Source organism: Delphinapterus leucas, chromosome 8, assembly GCF_059928025.1.
Source record: "Delphinapterus leucas isolate spDelLeu-1000000601 "Yukka" chromosome 8, BTC_Dleu_Yukka2, whole genome shotgun sequence".
NCBI lineage: Eukaryota > Metazoa > Chordata > Mammalia > Artiodactyla > Monodontidae > Delphinapterus > Delphinapterus leucas.
Window position 1 is genome coordinate 34,355,726 of NC_143136.1, and position 19,767 is coordinate 34,375,492.

The 19,767-nt window shown below is 39.1% G+C and overlaps 2 protein-coding genes across 14 annotated transcripts in view; one reads left to right on the forward strand and one right to left on the reverse strand.

Annotated features, from left to right (window-relative positions):
* Window positions 1–10,795, reverse strand: part of STRADB (STE20 related adaptor beta) — a 102,488-nt gene extending 91,693 nt beyond the window's left edge. For 5 of the 11 annotated variants that reach the window (XR_016394043.1, XR_016394042.1, XM_089916503.1 and 2 more), the window contains exons 1-3: window positions 10,607–10,795; window positions 7,475–7,571; window positions 4,424–4,504 (exon numbers count right to left, since the gene is read on the reverse strand). Coding sequence is in view for 9 of the 11 variants with exons in the window: in XM_089916503.1 (XP_089772629.1) it covers window positions 4,424–4,504; window positions 7,475–7,486 (93 nt within the window). In the remaining 2 variants the exon portion in view is untranslated. Of the gene's footprint in view, window positions 1–4,423; window positions 4,505–7,474; window positions 7,572–8,428; window positions 8,511–10,606 lie in introns of all 11 variants that reach the window. The other 6 variants (XM_022567413.2, XM_022567410.2, XM_089916506.1 and 3 more) reach the window with 2 other exon arrangements.
* A 77-nt stretch (window positions 10,796–10,872) lies between these two features.
* The window catches only part of TRAK2 (trafficking kinesin protein 2), a 63,641-nt gene continuing 54,746 nt past the window's right edge, over window positions 10,873–19,767 (forward strand). For 2 of the 3 annotated variants that reach the window (XM_089916502.1, XM_022567406.3), the window contains exon 1: window positions 10,875–11,200. The gene's annotated coding sequence lies outside the window, so the exon portion shown is untranslated. Of the gene's footprint in view, window positions 11,201–19,767 lie in introns of all 3 variants that reach the window. The other variant, XM_022567407.3, reaches the window with a different exon arrangement.

The window sequence follows — 19,767 nt, forward strand, 5'->3', positions numbered from 1 at the left end:
AAGGAACAATTTCCATACTAAAACCTATTCAAAGAAGCTGAAGAAGTTTTTCAAAGATGAGATGAATCAGAAGGGAGGTCAGAAAGAAAAATAAGCCTCAAGAGATGGGAGAACAGGATAGGGTACAGAAGTCCTGAGTTAATGACCATGTACCACTGTGGCCTTTCACGGGATACTATGGAGTCAGAGTGCTAGGTTTGCACCAGATCCCAGTGGCACTGAAATAACATGCACACAGGAGAAAGAAGAGGCCAACACCACTGGCATCATATGATAGCCATGAGGATCTCTAAAAGGACACCAGTACTCCAAAGGCACTTAGCAGCCTTTACAGGCACCAGCAGGTGGCAAGAATCTCGTTACTACCTCCAAGGTAAAGAGAAGGAAGAAGGGAGTTAGGAATGACATTACTATTTACTAGGAATTCTGCTAACTATTTTTTACATTTGATTCTACATGTTCCCCAAGCTTTTAAGAGAGCAGAAAAATATAATTGTAAGCTCATGGTAAAAGGTAAATAATCTGCAAGAGGGATGAAAGGCTATAAAAAGAAATTCTACCATACGATTGGAAATAATCCCAATGAAGAAAGAAATCTAAATAAATCAATGCAATTTCTTTAGAACAAGTAGTCTTAAACTCAGATTTAAAGAACACATATAAGAGAGAGAAAGAAGAGCATATAGCAGTTTAAAAAATGTTTAAAGTGATAAGCTATAAGTCTGCCAGGAAGGCTAGAGCACAGAATGAACTGAGGCTTACAGTTCACTGCTTGAAAAAAATGGCATCAGGTTACCAGATGATGGATTGAAATAAGGCTAATCAACCTCTACTTTGCTTCCCTCAACTCCATCAGGGAAATAGTCTTCTTTAAACTAGAAGCACTTAGATTGTAATTAAGTAGCTGAAACTCAAAACAGGTTGTTTTAAATAGGTTCAAACCTCCAAACCAAAGACAATTACATCTAGGATATTAAGTCTGCAAATATAGTAAAACTCAGATGAGAAACCCGAATGGAAATAGTCAAACATTGACTCAATTTTCAAAAAAGAGAAAAAAGGATAAAGGGGCAAGCTTGATGCTGTTGCCCAGTAAGGTCTGGTATCAAATCACTACACAAACAAGTTATGGACATTTAAGAAAACAACACGGTAATCACAAGAAGACAATATAGGTTAACTAAGAGTAAATCATCTTAAAACTAACCTCACTTCTCTTTTTGATTTCATGACTAGTTAGAGAATTAGAAAGCAAAAATCATGGCAGGGTCCTTGTCCTTGTCAAACTTTTTAATAACTTTTTGAACTAAAAATTCAAAAGATCTGGTTAATGAATAATCTGGGAAAAAAGTCATGAAAACAATACCATTTACAACAGCACCAAAAAGAATAAAATACTTAGAAATTAACTTAACCAAGGCAGTGAAAGACTTGTACAATGGAAACTACAAAACATTGCTGAGAGAAATTAAAGAAGACATAACTGAATGGAAACATACCTCATGTTCAAAGATTGGAAGACTTAATATTATTAAAATCTCAAGGGATCCTGAATAGCAAAAACAATGTTGAAAAAGGAACAAAATCAGAGGACTCACTCTTCCTGCTTTCAAAACTTACTACAAAGCTACAGTAACTAAAACAGTTGACACAAAGACAGACATATAGAGCAAGAGAACAGAATAAAGAGCCCAGAAGCAAACCCTCACATATATGGTCAAATGACTTTTGACAAGTGTGCCAAGACCATTCAATGGAGCTAGGACAGTATTTTCAACAAATGGTGCTGAGAAAATTGGATATCCAGATGCAAAAGAATGAAGTTAGACCCTTAACTATACAAAAATTAACTCAAAATGGATCAAGAAAATATTTGTAGGTCATACTTCTGATAAGATGTTAATACCCAGAATATAGAGAGAACTAAAATTCAACAACAAAAAAACAAACAACCCAATTAAAAAATGGGCAAAGGACTTTGAATAGACATTCTCCACAGAATACATGTATGTGGTCAATAAACACATTAAAAAAGTGCTCAACATCACTGATCATTAGGGAAATGCAAATCAAAACTACAACGATATACCACCTCACACCCTTTATGATGGCTGTTATAAAAAAAGCAGAAAATGAGTATCAGAGAGGATGTAGAGAAACTGGAACTCTTGTGCTCTGCTGGTGGGAATGTAAAATGGTACAGCCACTGTTGAAAACAGTATGGTCGTTCCTCAAAAAATTTAAATAGAATTACCATAGGATCCAGTAATTCCACTTCTGGGTATATACCTAAAAGAATTGAAATCAGGGTCTCAAAGAGAAATTTGTACTCCCATGTTCATAGCAGCACTATTCACAATAGCTACAATGTGGATGCAACCCAAGTGTCCACCAACAGATGAATGAATAAGCAAAATGTAGTATATACATATAATGGAATATTATTCAACCTTAAAAAGTAAGGAAATTCTGCAGTATGCTGCAACACTAGTGAACCTTGAGGACATTATGCTAAGTGAAAAATCTCAGTCACAAAATAACAAATACAGTATGATTCCACTTATACTGGTACTTAGAGTAGTCAAAGATCAGAGACAGAAACTAGAATTGTGGTTTCCAAGAGGCAAGGGAATTATAAGGGAAGGAGGAGTTACTGTTTAATAGGTACAGAGTTTCAGTTTTACAAGATGAAAAGAGTTACAGAGATGAATGGTGGTGATGGTTGTACAATATTATGAATGTATTTGATGCCACTGAACTGTACATTTTAAAATGGTTAAGATGGTAAATTTTATGTTATGTGTACCTAGCACAATAACCCCTCCCGCAAAAAAAGCAGCACTTGTGGAAATTTCCTGAGTTCTAGGCCTCTCTCTTGGTAACAGCAAGGAGTCAACAACAGACACTTTACTTTCTAAACACTACCTGTCTGAAGGGTAATACTTGAATGAAAACTAGGATTGGATACTATATCCTATTGTACAACAAGGTACGTAACTAGAAGACTTTACAGTATTAGCGAGTAAAAAGCGAAATGACAAAAATGATGACAATTGAAGATAAGGTCAGAATAAATTTAAAAATAGGATTAACTGGGATAACTCTATTTTGTAGGACTAAGGTATCTGCAAGGCAGGTTCTATTTTATAGAAAGAATTATAATATAAAATGAAAATTAAGAGATTTAGAGGGGAAGATCCCAGAGAAATATTTATTTCTCAGCATGTTTCTTTAAATATTATTTAATACATCAGGCATTGCCCAGGGATGATAAAGATAAAAAAGACAGGATGCCTATTTTATGGGGATCATGTGGAGAGACATATACATCAATCATTGTGAGATAATATAGTAAATGCCATTTTATGAGGATGTCTAAGATCTGTAGGACCATAATAGAATTAAAGGTACAAGAGCAAAGGCTTCAGAGATGTGATACTTGAGCCAACTCTTTAAGCACGAGGAAGAATTTTAGAGGGGTATTTCAAGCAGAAATAAAAGTGTGTGCTAAGACTCAGTAGCAATAAATGAAACTCAAACATTAGACATATTCCATACCATTAAGAGTCCTTATAAAACACTAACAAGTTTAGGCTTTATCCCATACGCTTTAGGAAACCAATGGCAATTTTAAAGCTGGAAAGTGGCACAAACAGGCCTGTATTGGTAACAGTGTTGAATACTGATCTGAGTGGGAGAGGAGGTTATATGTGTGTCTAGGAAACTAGAGGCAATGTGTTTACCTGCAACAGTCCAGGTGAGAGATGATGAGATTTGAGTAGCAGCAGTGATCAGGTGAAGGAGGGGATGGACTCAAGGGCATTTCAGAGACAGATCCGTAAGACTTGGTGTGTAACTAGATGTGAGGGCAGAGGAAGAGGCAGTGTGAGGATAACTCCAAAGTTTCTAGTTAGGGTGATTTAGTAGATGGATTTTCATTTGCCAAAGCAGGAAATTCAATAGGTCAGTGAAGTTTTGAGAGATTAAGGTTTTACTCAAACTGCACAGAGATGCCTTTGAAAACTCTAACCAGAGGAATTCTACAGACTCATCTGGTGCCCAGGAAAGAGTCCAAAGTTGCAGGTAAAAACTTAAGAATCATCAGTCCTACCTGATGACAGGGTCCCCTCACAACCTAAAGGAAAACCTCAGGTAGCTTCAGACAATCTGAAATCTGAGCAACTGAAACCACAGGAGCCAGTGAGACTGCTTAGGGAGAGTCTGTTTAGGCAGAGGAGCAGAGGCCAATTACAGACTTCTGGAGAATAGCTTATGTAGAGGAAGAAGAAACAGTAAAAGAAGAAAAGTGAGAGAAGAAAGAAGTAAAGAAAAAGAGATATAGGAGAACCAGAAATTATATTCTGTAAAATGGTGTCACAGAAGGCAAAAGAGGAGTATTAATTGTACTTAACCATTTTCTTACCAAGTTTTGATGGGTACTGGTTTCAGACTGCTTTTCAGGTCTGAGTGATTCAACTTGTGTTCGTGAAGTGCAGAAACAATCCTGTAAATTCAGAAATACACTAAATAAGTGAAAAATAAGTCACAAGATAAGGGTGGCACGTGGATACAAAAAAGTCTGTTGACTGGGGTGAGGAGCAGAGAGAAAGGGCAACGTGCAGGAACCTGAACTGGAGCCAGGATTCATACTGTGGAGGTAGACAGTATGGGAGAGAATGGAGAAGCAGCTGGGTATGCAGAAGACAAATTTCATATCTGCTATAATTTTACTTGGCGCTATCTCTGATTCTTGCCCTCTACCCTGGAGGTAGTAACAGCAATTCATTTTTACTGCTGGTGTTAATTTTTAACCCTTTCATAATCTTTGCAGTGTTTTTCTGAATATTTAGCTAGAGATATATTCTGCTATGCTCATCATATTATTTTTATCTTGATCCTCAGATTTTCTTTTTCCCTTAAGTGTGGGAACCACGTTTATCCACATTAAACCACACATTGAATATATCAATACTTGGAAGCAATTTTGTTCCGTAAGGTGATAAACATCTCTAACCAACTCAAATCAAATTAAGAGACTTAGTTCCATCATCACAATTTACATTTTCCTGCATTTCAACTCAGTGTTCTGTTATCACATATTGTCAATAAAGAAATGTAACACCTACACACGTTAGTGGCGTGAAGCTGATGTTATACTTATTTAGGAATAAAAGGTATGTTAAAAGAAAAGTATAAACAAATTGTATGAAAGAGACTTTTAATTATTTTCAAGCATCTTATGAACATTCATTTTTATATGAACATTAAAGTATAATATCAAATGAGTCTTTAAGACAAGTCCTCCCACGTCTATTTTGCAGTCACTTACTTAATCAAACTTCCTTTAGCTTAAAATATGCCAGAATTTCTCATTAATCAAACTAATCATTTTCCCAGTTAGCCTAAATTACTGATTAAGTTGAATTCCTACAGTCTGTACATATCAATCTTACCAAAATAATTTGACATATATCCCCACCATTTTATGTAAAACTCGCCCCTGAAGAACAGGAGCTAACAGTGTCAAGATAGCTGTAGAATCATTTCCTTTGCAAAGTTTCTATTGGTTTGTGTAGGGTGAATAAAATTTACAATAAAAGTTTTTGAAGATACTTAATACTGTTGTTCATATAAAAAATAGCCACCAGTTACATCATTTATATATTATATTTGGTATTTACATATATTTTCCAACATTTGCCCTGAATCTTTCACAATAATCATTCATACTATTGTGTGGGAAAGGGTTAGCAGGCCTAAAACTGCTCTCCTTGGAAAGGCCTGTTTGCAAGGTTGACCCTTGGCTGGTATCTAGGAACTCGGATTTTGGGAGGGTTCCCACCATTCCCCAGTAAGAATGGATCATGGTGTGCCTAAACTGTCTATGCAAACAACATGGTTTATGCTGAACACCTGCTTTCTTTCTGGGAGTCTGGAATTTTGTTCCTGCTGCTCCTTTGAAAACACCACTTCTTAGCTGTCAAATAGAGGTAAAATTTGAATGAGGAAGAATCCTTCATAAGCAAAAACATTAACTTTATCTCAGTTACACAAATATCTCACTGAGGAGAAAACATGAATGTTTTGATTCAAAGGATTCTAAATATTTCATTGCAAGAAGAACACAAAGTAAAATTATTAACAAACTGAACAAATATAAATGACCCTATCAAATTCTATTTTTCCAAAAATCCATGATTATGAAATAATAGATTAAGTAAGATGTCCTTTCCCCCAAATTTGGAAGCCCTGGGCAACCATACAGCCCTTTGAATCTCAGTATCTCCATCTATCAAATGCCCTTTTACATCTCATCCAACCTACAAACTGACATAAAGTTGTTAATCTTAAGTAATCCTTTAGAGCAGGGGTCAACAAACTATGGTCCACGAGTCAAATCTGACCCGCCACCTGTTTTAGTGCATAAAATTTTACGGAAACACAGACACATTCATTTGCATTTATTTACATATTGCCTATGGCAGCTTTTTCCAAGAGTAACTTAATAGAGATCACATAGCACACAAATACTACCTGGCCCTCTAAAGAAAAAGTTTGCTGAGCCCTGCTTTAGAAAATGAGGTAGATATTTCACCTCAATGTATTTTCCAGATATATAAAGCTCCCCTTTTAAGTAGATAAACTTTACTTTAAACATAAAGTAAATGCATTACATATTTTCCAAATAACTAACAATACAGTCTCCTAACTTCATAGTTCTGCCTCTCAGACTTGGCAAGTGATAGAGTGGATTGGCAGATGTGAGTTTGAGCCCTGGCTCTAATTCTTTGCAATCATGGGCCAAACTCCAAATGAGGATTATACCACCTGCCCTGCTTACAATTTTGAAGACTGAGAGAGATATAATACATGAAAGTATTTGTAAATTACAAATCATCATACAAATGCACCCACCACTTTTTAAAAGAAATTCAAATATTCAAGTAACATATTATATTCTACATAAGACACAATGAAAGTCCTAAAACTACTTAATCTAGAGTAGATACCATGGACTTAATATAAACAAAAACCACGTTAGTATCTATACATCATATTACACAATGATCCTAATGTTTCCTGTCTTGTTAAGTCAAGGGGTTTATTTTTCATACTATTTTGCTTGCCTTTAGTCAGATAGAAATTTGTCAAAGGGATTTTGGAAAGATTTAAAGGATAAGGCATAGCTAACTGGATGGAAGAGTAATGTCTAAGGACAGTAAATGTATGAGAAAAGTGGGTATGGGACAAAGGAATAGAAGGAGTATATCAGAAAAGTATAGGAGAAGCTCTTTTTTAAAGAGACAAAAACTCAATGATAATTTAACTCATTTTTAAAGACCAGAAGTCTTTCAGATCAAAATAACATCTCAGAGCCTAAGAATATTCCATCAGAGTGTGCCTATTAGGGCTTTGCACTAACATCTAATTACTCTATTGACACAAAATTAGATCCACGCTTATAAAAACTTACCAAAAGAGACATTGAATCGCTTTAGTTCACAGAAAGTGAGAAAAATCCATCTACTCCAAAGAAGATTTCTGCTTTATCTTCAAGATACAGAAATATCCTAGTATAAAAACAGAAGCAAAATAACTTATATTTACATACAAATGCCTTAAAGATCTAGTTGCCATAAACCCACCACTATTTGGGCAGCCATTCTTTGACACAAGGACTACAGACATTCCTGAAAGGTGTCCTTAAAGAACATTTCTGTTTACTGAACACTATTTGGGATCTGACATCACAACAGAAAGGTGGAGTGAAGTTGAAAGGAGGTTCTGAATATTTCCAAAGCCTCAATAAACCTGCATCTCTTCTTCCTTATCTTTTCTATACTACTTTTTTACAGAACCCTAAGCAAATGTAAAAACAATACAGAAAGGTAATGTTGGACCCACTTTTAATACAAATGATGCCCAAGAATTTCCAATGGTTCTACTTAGAAGTAAACTTTGAATCTTCCAAAGCTTCCTTATCCGATTAATTACCTATTAAATCATCTAGGGTAACTGACTGGCAAATCTGGGAAAGAGTCAAGATTAGCAACAGAGTAGGAATTAATTACATTTTCTTCTTGCCATGTTTAAAAAAAGATTTTTTTTTCAGTTTTCATGTGAAAATAATATTTTCCGTAGGTTGAATATTTTTTATGATTCTTAGTTCTCATTTCCATTCTTCTTGGAATTTATTGACAGATAGGAAAGATATGCAGATTATTACACAAATAATTCCTGTCCACTTTCACTGATGGAGTATTAATCTCAATAGTTTATGAGGGCTCCAACAGATGCAGAGGTTTAAAATAGTAACTTATTCAGATTGAAGGAGCTACAAAAGCACCACCAAGTTTCCAAATCTTTCCTAATAGAAAGGGTGGCAATGTTCGAAACTTGCTAGTGCTGGATATTCCCTTACACCTACCCAGTATCTCTTTCACCTAAATTGTGGTTCATTATTTCATATTAATGAAGTCCCCAAGTTTGATCAAGGCATCTGCAAACATCTGAACAAAATCAGAAAGAAAAAGCTTTTGTAAACCATAGATATTATACAGCAGCATCCAATTTTATTGCTAAGAAAAGATGTCAATTTATTCAGGATATTCACTACAAACCAAAGGAAGAGAATGGGAAGAAGAAAAAAACCCGGAATGGTTTATTTTTGTCACCTGCCATTCATTACCATCAATTTAAGGCACTGCTGTTTGCTGTGTTACAAAAGAGGCAATGCAAAACCTGCCCTGCTCACTTTCCAGGGTGATTCGGATCAATGAAATACTTTATCTGAAAGTGCTCAGAACTATCAAATACTGTATCAAGAAGAGCTTGAGAAGATGCTCTGAAAGGTACCAAATGGTAGGACTCATTTGGAAAGTAAGTTGGCAATGTTTTGATAACTATAAAAATGTTCATCCCTTTGACCCTGTAAAATTCTCACTTCTAGTAATCTATTCTAAGAAAATATCCAAGTAAATGAAGAAACTACAAGCATGTAGAAAGTAATTACCCTGTTACCTGAAACGGTCAAGTATTCATCCCACAAGTGTTTAATGAATGGCTGCTATGGGTCAGGCACTGTGCTGGGCACTGGGGACACTCACTAGTGATCGAGGCAGACAAGGCCCTGACCACTTGGAGCATACATTCCTACAAGCAGAAAGATCGGGGATGTCGTGATTAACTGAATTTCCTGGTTCTCAGGAATTTGTTTCTTGCTCTGTGTAATATCAGTTAAGTTCTTTCTTAAACAACAACAAAAAACCTTTAAACTCCATTACATTATCTATTTTTCAGAAAAACTCATAAGAAGCGGACACAATCTGTGAGAATTGTCAGTACTAAAGGGGTTGCCCACGTGCATGGCTTAATCCCAGAGGATTTTGCTTTAGATGTAACAGACTATTAAGAGATACTTTTATGAGACATTTTGAGGTCAAGGCAGCAGCTGCCCCCGCTAAGAGATGGGGGTGGGGGTCGCTGGAGGGCAGGGTATAGGTCTGCCGTCATAATTTTCTCCTGCGTGCTCTTTCACTAGGTATGAACATAAACCCTTTTCAAAAATTCATACTTGAGACCTGTATTTCTAAATGTATTTACAAGTACATCAGTGTGGTCCCTCGCAATTATCTCTAAAAAGAGAATTAAAATAAAGCTTTCTAAATAATTTAAATTTGTTCTAAAATAGAATGGTTCCTCCGAAAGCTTTAATCTGAAAGGTTAACACTTTCTGCGACAATCGGAAGGCGCATCTAAATTACAGAACTCGGGTTTTGAGTTAATTTAAGCATCCAACAGAGGCCCTTGTTACAGGGAATGCAAAAAAGCCAGATTTAACTCTTTGCGGAGCTTTAAAATTACTGTAATTTTCAAAGTTATCTTAGGAACCCATAAAATCTTAAAAATTATAGCCACGCACAACTCGGTAGAACTTCCAAACTTAGCATCGTGGCTCAGGCTTTCAAAAAATATTTACTAAGCGCCTACTGTGTGCCAGGCTCTATCCTAGATAGGCGCTGTCACCAATTCCAATCGAGTTCTGAGGAAAAAGGTACGCGACACAACAAACCCACGAGGGAAAAACACAACGTTGAACTTAAATACCGAGGACGAAACGCGGCTTGAGCGCTCAATTACGTAAAAGCTTCCTTCCGAGTCCTGCTTTGGGGGACTTTGCAGCGAACTCGCAGAAGGCACACAGAGCCGGGCCGGAGGGCACCTTGGGTCTGGAGACTCTGCGTGCCTGTGAGTGCGGCCAAAGGTGACAGCGGCGGGGGGGGGGGCGTGGCGCCGCGGGCAGCTGGGCCCGCGCACCTGGCACCGCCGACCCCAGCAGGCACCGCCTACACCGCACGCAGGTGCCTCGGCCGCCACGCGGCCCGGGACGCCGGGCCGAGCCGGAGCCGCGCAGCACGCAGGGGCTGCTCGCCACGCCGAGCCGGACTCCCGCCACGGCTCCGTCGGCCTCCCGGGCTCAGGCTGGAAGCGGGGCGGCGAGTTCTAGCCTCAAGCTTCCGTAGGCGCGCGCTGGCGGAGCCGCGCTCCCTCACTTCGCGACCAGCCCGTAGCCCTTCCCCTCCCCAGCCCGGCCTCCCCTCATTACCCTGGCGGCGACTGCGGGCAGCGGCTCTCCTCAGGCGGCCAGCGGTGCGGGGCCCGGGCGCCAGGCCCGCCCAGCGGCAAAGCGAGCGCGTAAGGCCCGCTCGCGGCACAAGCCGCGGAGCCAGGACGGCGGCGCGACCCGTCTGGCACTGTGGGCCTGGAATTCTGCCCCAACCCCCAGCAGCCCTCCGGCACTGGGCTCGCCCCACCCTGGCCCCAGGGTCGCGGCCCCGCCCCCGCCCGCCCCGCCCCGCCCCCGGGCTAGCAGCGAGGGGCGTGGCCTTTAGAGATAGGGGCGTGGTCTAGAGGAAACTACAATCCCCAGCAGGTCGTGCGCTGGTGCCGTGCAGGCTGCTGGGAGAATGGGTTTCCTCCTCTCTTCCCCAAATGTGTGGGGGCTGTCATTGACCTGGAGTAGCTGCAAAACCGAAGTCGCCGAATGATGATGTTGTGAAATCGCCAGTCCGTTCCTGCCACGCCCGGGCGGTTACTGGCAGCGGCGGCCGCTTCTGCTGCTCTTCTCAGGCTGCTGCCGTTTTAGAGGCTTCTCCCTGAGCAAGCGCGTGCGAAGGACGGAGGACGCCGGACCATTCCTGTGAGTAATCTTCCCGCGCACGACTCGAACTTGCCCTTGCCATCCTCCCTTGAAGGCAAAGGAACCTCCCCACCCCGCGCTCCTCCCGGTCTTCGGAGGTCACGCGCGGACACCGAAGCCTGAGCTGGGTACCGGAGGACTGGGTCCTCGCCGGGTCCGTCCCCCCACCCCCACCCCGCCCCGCCGCGGTGGGAAGCGGGTGGTTTCCCAAGCGTAAGTGCGAAGTGTTGGGCGTTGGGCTCCGGCCTCGGGGTGCACCCCAGCTGCACCTCTCAGGATTGGCAGCATCCCATCCTCTGCCGGACAGCACCCACCTGGTGCCCCATCCTTGAGCGATAAGCGGCTTTAGTGTCTGGACGTTAAACCTTAAGCCTTGGTCGCCATCTGTGATGTGAGCGAGACGAGAGAGTATTGGAAAGAGCTCTTTCAGTGTTGAGTTGGGCTTTTCTTGCGATTGATTTTGAGCCAGACACCGCACGTCTTTTAAAAGAAAGACGGTTGCCTTTAGTTTCAAGCGTAAATAATGGATATTGGCAGATGTCCTTTTAGAACCAGAGTAAAGATAGTCTCCTAAACACTTAAAAGATTTCTGGGTCATTATAATAGCGGTGAATTCAGTTACTTGCCCACGAACCTTTTATTTAAACCTGCAGTTTCTGCGTCAGAAACTAACTTTTCACTGGAAATTCATCAAGCTAGAATGGACCATAGGAATAAAGTGAAATGGACTCTTCCAGTTTTGTTTAGTTTAGTTTGTTTTATCTATTTCAATGATTATTTTTTCCTGACCTTCAAATCTGTGCTGTAGAATTGGAAGCTACAGCATGTTAATAGCATGTTAATGGTGGTGCAGTGACACTTGCGAAGAAATTGTGAAGGACATTTGGTGGGGAGAAAGGGCAGGGATGAAGACACTTGATCATTTCAGCAGTTATTCCAGCTTTCAGTTTTTAAAATTAAGTAATGTTCAACAAGGCTCAGACATTCAGCAAACGCATACTGTATGAAAGACAGTGTTTTATTATTTTGCAGATTTTTATTCGTATGGTGAGGGGGGTCAGAAAGACAAAAACTTGAGTACTTTCAATCAGCCAGGCATCTCAGTTATGAGCTGTATGTACATTTGATCACTTAATCACTATAATAACCCTGTTGCATAATCTGAGGCTCAGCTTTGCTTATGTAACAAGTGGAGATTCATACCTAGATCTGCCTTACTTCAAAGTTACAGGTCAGGTACCTACTTCAGAAATTACTGACCTTAAAGGTTGGATGATTCAAAGGCATTTTCCAGCGTTATTTCCTAATACTGGTTCCTACTACATACCTTGGACATTTAGAATAAGCTATGAACCCTGCTTTAGTACTTTTGAACCAGTTATTCTCTCTGCTTGTAATTCCCGTCCTCCATAGAGCTGCTCATTAAGACCCTGAAAGCCCGTTACAAATCCACCTGTTTACTTAATGTAAGCCATGATAGGACTGGCCTTTCATCTCAAAGGTCTTTCCAGTTCAAAGGTTTAGTGGTTCTGAAATTGAAAATATGAGCCAAGGAGTGTTATTCTCTACTGAAAATGGTTAACATCTGTAGTCGCAAAGACTAGAAAAACTTGTTTCTTAAGATTTTTTACTTCAATACCCAAAGTATGTTTAAACACTAATATAAGGAATGAGGCCGATGATATTATTTCATGTTTATTTTGATCTTTGTTTATATCATCCGTACCAGTTTTTGAACCTCTTTAGTTACTGTCCTGTTTAGTGGTAAGAAATCTGAGGCATTAAAGTAATATTCACATTTAAAATAACTTCATAATTGAATGAACTAAATTATTCATGATTTCCAGTCATATTAGTTCAGATCTGCAGTGATCATATAATAGGAAACATTTGTATAGTACTTAGAAGTGTTAGATACCTGTCTAAATATTTTACCTATATTAACTTATCCTCACAGTAGCAGTGTGAGATGTTCTTAATAGATAAGCAACTGAAGCAGAGGATAAGTTAACATACCCAAGGTCATTCAGCTACCAAGTGGTGGAATTGGGTGTCAAACCCAGGCAATCCCAGAATCTGTACTCTAACATTTATTGAGCACCTACTGTGTACCAACCCTACAACTGGATGCTTTTATTATAATTAAGTCATTTATCTTTATAACTGCCTTATGTAGAATGGAAGGTCAGCATTTAGTGACTTGTCGAAAGCCACAAGATAAGTAAATGGTATAGCCAGGATTTGAACTCACGCTTGCCTTTCTTCAAAGTCCATGTTCTTCTACTTTCCCTGAATAATCAAATCCTTAGTAAATACCTTCAATGGAACAGACACTGTGCTAAGTGCTAGAGATTTAGTCTCTGCTCTTAAGGAATACAGTCTGAAGAAGGAAAGAGACAACTGGGATAGTGTGTTAATGGGATAGCAGCATACAGAGAGCAGCATGCAGAAGTACTATGGGAACACAGAGACAGGACAGTGAAATCTGCCTGGATGGGAAGGCTTGGGCCAGTCTTGGAAAAACAAATAGGAATTAGCCTGGGTAAAGAAAAGGAGAAGGGGTTGTTGTGGGCTGAATTGTGTTTCTCCAAAATTTGTAAGTTGAAGTCCTCGCCTCCATAACCTCAGAATGTGACTGTATTTGGAGATGGGGCCTTTAAAGAGGTAATTTAGTTAAAATGAGACTTTTAAGGTGTGTTATAATTCATTCTGACTGGTAACCTTATAAGAAGAGGAACTTTGGACACAAAAAGACACCAGGGACATGTGCATATAGGAAAAAAAAACCACGTGAGGACACATTGAGAAGGCAGCCATCTGCAAGCCTCACGAGAAACCACTGTTGCTGACATGTTGATCTTAGACTTCTAGCCTCCAGAACTGTGAGAAAATAAACTTCTGTTGTTTAAGCTACCCAGTCTGTGGTATTTTGTTATGGTGGTCCTAGCAAACTAATGGAGAGATGTTCTAGCAAAAGGAATGACATACAAAAAGCTTTTGAGATGTGGCCGGGTGATTAGGTTTTATGGTAGAAAGTGTTGAGAGATGAAACTGGAGACTAGGCAGGGTCCATATTTGGAGGAATTTGTATGAGACTCTAAGAATCTTAAACTTTATCCTAACGGGGATGGAATGGAGGGGGTTTGTAGCAGTGGGAAAACATTAGGTCTACATTTTAGAAAGATACTCTTTGAGCCATGGGAGGATGGATTAAAGGGGGTAAGACTGGAGGCAAGAAGATCAATTAGGTGTCTTATTGTCACAGGAAACTGAACTAAATATTTTCTCAGAAATTGAAATGTCAAACTACAACAGAACCATTGTTAACATAAGGAAGACTTTAAAGGACACAGCTAAACCTTAGGGAATACATAAGAAGATTTAGGAAGAATTTGTATATACCTATTAAGTACCTAGAGACTGGCTTCATTTTGCTTTCCATAGATAAATAAAGCTTTACTCATGTATCACAGAATATTCAGTATTTTTCCACTGTATTTAATAGATACTTTTATGATGCTTATACTGTTCTAAGCCAAGTCCTCTGACAACTTTATGAAATATCTACTCTTATTATCTCCATTTTATACATAAAGATATTGTAGCATACACAGATTAAGTAACTTGCCCATGGTCACGTAGCTAATAAATGGCAGTATTAAGATTCAGATTCAAACAGTCTGTTTTCAGAGTCTGTGCTTTTAGCCATTATACTGTGCTGTTGCCATATATTATTTATCAAGATCTTCAAGTACCTATGAAAAGAGAAGGAAGGAATACAGAAATAAATTGGCTATGTTTACCATGGGGAGTATATAGTTTACCAGAAGAGATAAGGAACAATTGCAAGGTTTTTTGAAAAAAGTGTTTCAGAGAAAAATGGAGAGTATTGGGAGACAACACTTACTTTGAGTTGGGGCCTCTGAGAGAGCTTGGTGGGAAAAGTGGCATTGACCTGGGGTGTGCAGAATGTCTAGACTTTGGGTACAAAGAACAGAGAGAGGACATTAAAGACGACATAGCATGAACAAAGTCATTGGTTTGGGAATTTCCTGGTTTGTCTAGGGAACTAGTAAATATAGTCCTTTGTTTTGGCTGGAATATATTATGTGGTTGGAGAAGCCAGTTTGGGGGATGGTAGGTGGGGGGCAGCAAATGTCTGAGAAAGAGCACTCTTAGGGGAGTGAGGGACAAGGAAAATTGTGAGGTTTTTAAGCCAAATGATTGAGGTGTATACTAGAAGTAATTATCTTTTAGGAGAGGATCAATAAAGTTCATCTAGTCCCAACTTAACACGTAAGTCCTATTTTACTGTCTCACAAATTCCACACATCCCTCTTACTGTTTCTATTCACCTAGTTTATGCCTTTATTAACAATAATTCAGGCATAACGTGGTAAAATTTCTTAATTATTTTTCTGTCTCTAATCTCTCCATTCCTGAAATTTGTCCTGTATTCTGACTCCAGATTTATTTTTCAAATGTCACTTTCCACTTAGAAACTTGTTCCCCCTCCTACACTGTTGGTGGGAATGTCAGCTGGTGCAGCCACTGTGGAAAACAGTATGGAGATTCCTCAGAAAACTAAAAATAGAATTACCATATCATCCAGCAATCCCACTCCTGGGTATATATCCGGACAAAACCATAATTCAAAAAGATACATGCACCCCTATGTTCATAACAGCACTATTCACAATAGCCAGGACATGGAACCAACCTAAATGTCCATTGACAGATGAATGGATAAAGAAGATGTGGTACATATATACAATGGAATATTACTCAGCCATAAAAAGAATGAAATAATGCCATTTTTAGCAACATGGATGGAACTGGAGATTATCATATTAAGTGAAGTAAGTCAGAAAGAGAAAGACAAATACCATATGATCTCACTTATATGTGGAATTTAAATGATACAAATGAACCTACCTATTAAACAGAAGCAGAATTGGGGACATAGAGAACAGACTGGTGGTTGCCAAGGAGGAGGGAGGAGGGAGAGGGTTGGAGTGGGAGTTTGGGGTTAGCAGATGCAAACTGGTATATACAGAATGGGTAAACAACAAGGTCCTGCTGAATAGAACAGGGAACTATATTCATTATTCTGTGTTAAACCATAATGGAAAAGAATATGAAAAAGAAGGTACATATATGTATAATTGAGTCACTTTGCTGTACAGCAGTAATTAACACAACATTGTAATTGAACTATATGTCAATAAAAAATAAATTAAAAAAAAAAGACTTAGAACCCAGTTGTGACCAACTGTCCAAACAATATTGTTTCATGGTAGGAAAAAAAAAGTTTTAATCAAAAAAAAAAAAAAAAAGAGGGGCTTCTCTGGTGGCACAGTGATTAAGAATCTGCCTGCCAATGCAGGGGACACAGATTCAAGCCCTAGCATGGGAAGATCCCACATACCACGGAGCAGCTAAGCCCGGGCTCCACAACTACTGAGCCTGCACTCTGGAGCTCACGTGCCTCAATTACTGAAGCCCGCACACCTAGAGCCTGTGCTCCACAACAAGAGAAGCCACCACAATGAGAAGCCTGTGCACTGCAATGAAGAGTAGCCCCTGCTCGCTGCAACTAGAGAAAGCCCGCATGCAGTAACGAAGACCCAACTCAGCCAAAAATAAAATAAATAAATAAATTTATTAAAAAAAGAAAACAAAGAAAGGAAGGAACTTGTACCCTATGTAATCAAGTTCAGACTTCCTGATCCTTTTTTTCTTCTTTTTTTAATAGATCTTTATTGGTGTATAATTGCTTCACAATACTGTGTTAGTTTCTGTTGCACAACAAAGCGAATCAGCCATAAACATACGCATGTCCCCATATCCCATCCCTCTTGAGCCTCCCTCCCTTCCTCCCTACCCCACCCCTCTAGGTCATCGCAAAACACCAAGCCAATCACCCTGTGCTATGCTGCTGTTTCCCGCCAGCCAACTATTTTACATTCGGTAGCGTATATATATATACACACATGTCGATGCTACTCTCACTTCACCTCGGCTTCACCCTCCCACCCCATGTCCTCAAGTCCATTTTCTATGTCTACTTCTTTATTCCTGCCCTGCAACTAGATTCATCAATACCTTTTTTTTTTTTAAGATTCCATATATATGCGTTAGCATACAGTATTTGTTTTTCTCTTTCTGACCTACTTCACTCTGTATGACAGACTCTAGGTCTAGCCACCTCACTACAAATAACTCAATTTCGCTTCTTTTTATGGCTAAGTAATATTCCATTGTATATATGTGCCACATCTTCTTTATCCATTCATTTGTCAGTGGACATTTAGGTTGGTTCCATGTCCTGGCTATTGTAAATAGTGCTGCAATGAACATTGTGGTGCATGTCTCTTTTTGAATTATGATTTTCTCAGGGTACGTGCCCAGTAGTGGGATTGCTGGGTCATATGGTAGTTCTATTTTTAGTTTTTTAAGGAACCTCCATGCTGTTTTCCATAGTGGTTGTATCAATATACATTCCCACCAGCAGTGCAGGAGGGTTCCCTTTTCACCACACCCTTTCCAGCATTTATTGTTTCTAGATTTTTTGATAATAGCCATTCTGACTGGTGTGAGGTGATACCTCATTGTAGTTTTGATTTGCATTTTTCTAGTGATTAATGATGTTGAGCATCTTTTCATGTGCCTCTTGGCCATCTGTATGTCTTCCTTGGTGAAATGTCTATTTACGTCTTCTGCCCATGTTTTAACTGGATTGTTTGTTTTTTTGATATTGAGCTCCATGAGCTGTTTGTATATTTTGGAGGTTAATTCTTTGTCGTTTCATTTGCAAATTTTTCTCCCATTCTGAGGGTTGTCTTTTTGTCTTGTTTATGGTTTCCTTTGCTGTGCAAATGCTTTTAAGTTTCATTAAGTCCCATTTGTTTATTTTTGTTTTTATTTCCATTACTCTAGGAGGTGGGTCAAAAAAGATCTTGCTGTGGTTTATGTCCAAGAGTGTTTTTCCTATATTTTCCTCTAAGAGTTTTATAGTGTGTGTGGTCTTACATTTAAGTCTTTAATTCATTTGGATTTTATTTTTGTGTATGGTGTTAGGTAATGTTCTAATTTCATTCTTTTACCTGTAGCTGTCCAGTTTTCCCAGCATCACTTATTGAAGAGGCTGTCTTTTCTCCATTGTATGTTCTTGCCTCCTTGATTGTAAATTAGGTGCCCATATGTGCGTGTGTTTATCTCTGGGAATTCTATCCTGTACCATTGATCTATATTTCTGTTTTTGTGCCAGTACCATACTGTCTTGATTACTGTAGCTTCGTGGTATAGTTTGAAGTCGGAGCGCCTGATTCCTCCAACTCTGTTTTTCTTTCTCAGGGTTGCTTTGGCTATTCGGGCAGACTTCCTAATCTTAACTAGCCAAATTTAAAGCTCCAAGTATCTTCCCCATAATCATTCCCACTTAAGTTGGTCTGTACACTGCTGCCAAATTGGCTCTGCCTGCTGTTTGCTTTGGGGCTTCTTTTTCTTTCTATGTCCTTTACCTACTGGATACCCCCATACTCACTATTGAAATCTTTCCATCCTTGAGGAGCCCTGTATTAAATCTTACTCCTGTGTGAAGCCAGGCTACTTCAGCTAGAAAAGAACTCTCCCCCCACTGACTATCTATACAACAGTTCTGTTCTAATACTCATTAGTTACTTATTTCTTATCTGGTGGTATTCTCTTATAGTCTTACAGTTCTTTGATCATTAGATCTTAGATCTAATCTAGATCATGGAGATCATTGGAACTTTCCCCATCAGATTTTAGATTTCTTAGATATTCATCTTCCCTTAAGACAGAGACTGTTGTATATTACTTTTTATCCCTTTCCAGTACTTTTAGTTTAATTCAAGCGGCATTTATTGAAAGCTGTCCTATAAGCAGCTAGTTGACCGGTTGTTAATTGAAATCATTTATTGAAATTTCTTTTGGGGGGGTGTGGTGGGATGAACTGGGAGATTGGGATTGACATATATACACTAATATGTATAAAATAGGTAACTCATAAGAACCTGCTGTATAAAAAAATTAATTTAATTTAAAAAAAGCAATTTCTTTTATAACTGACTTCTTAATATGTAATGCTCTCACTTTATTGCTAGCTTTACTACTGACTCATGTAACCTTGGGGACGTTCTGATTAACTGCACCGTGTATTATGGTTTATTCATGCTAGAAAATGAGCATACAAAGTCTACCTGTGGTATAGAAGTGGAACTAATTCATGTTGTAAAGATCATTGAGATCTTTGAAGCTTATCCATATATCTCTGTCAGTTTGCCAAACTGTGAGTTCTTTCTTTTTAGAAAGGTTTCTGACAAGTCATGAAGAAGGAAGGAATAGTTCAAATAAAATAGGGTCTAATTTAAGAGTGTCACACTATGTTGTTTAACAATGGAGTTGATAGTTATACATGCTAATGGTGAAAGAATTCACCCACCAGTTCAGTTAATAGTTCATTTCAACAACAAATATTTATTGAGTTGCTTGAGCTCCTGCCATTGTATTTCCATTCTGATCAGCAAGGAGGAGGAAAGGGA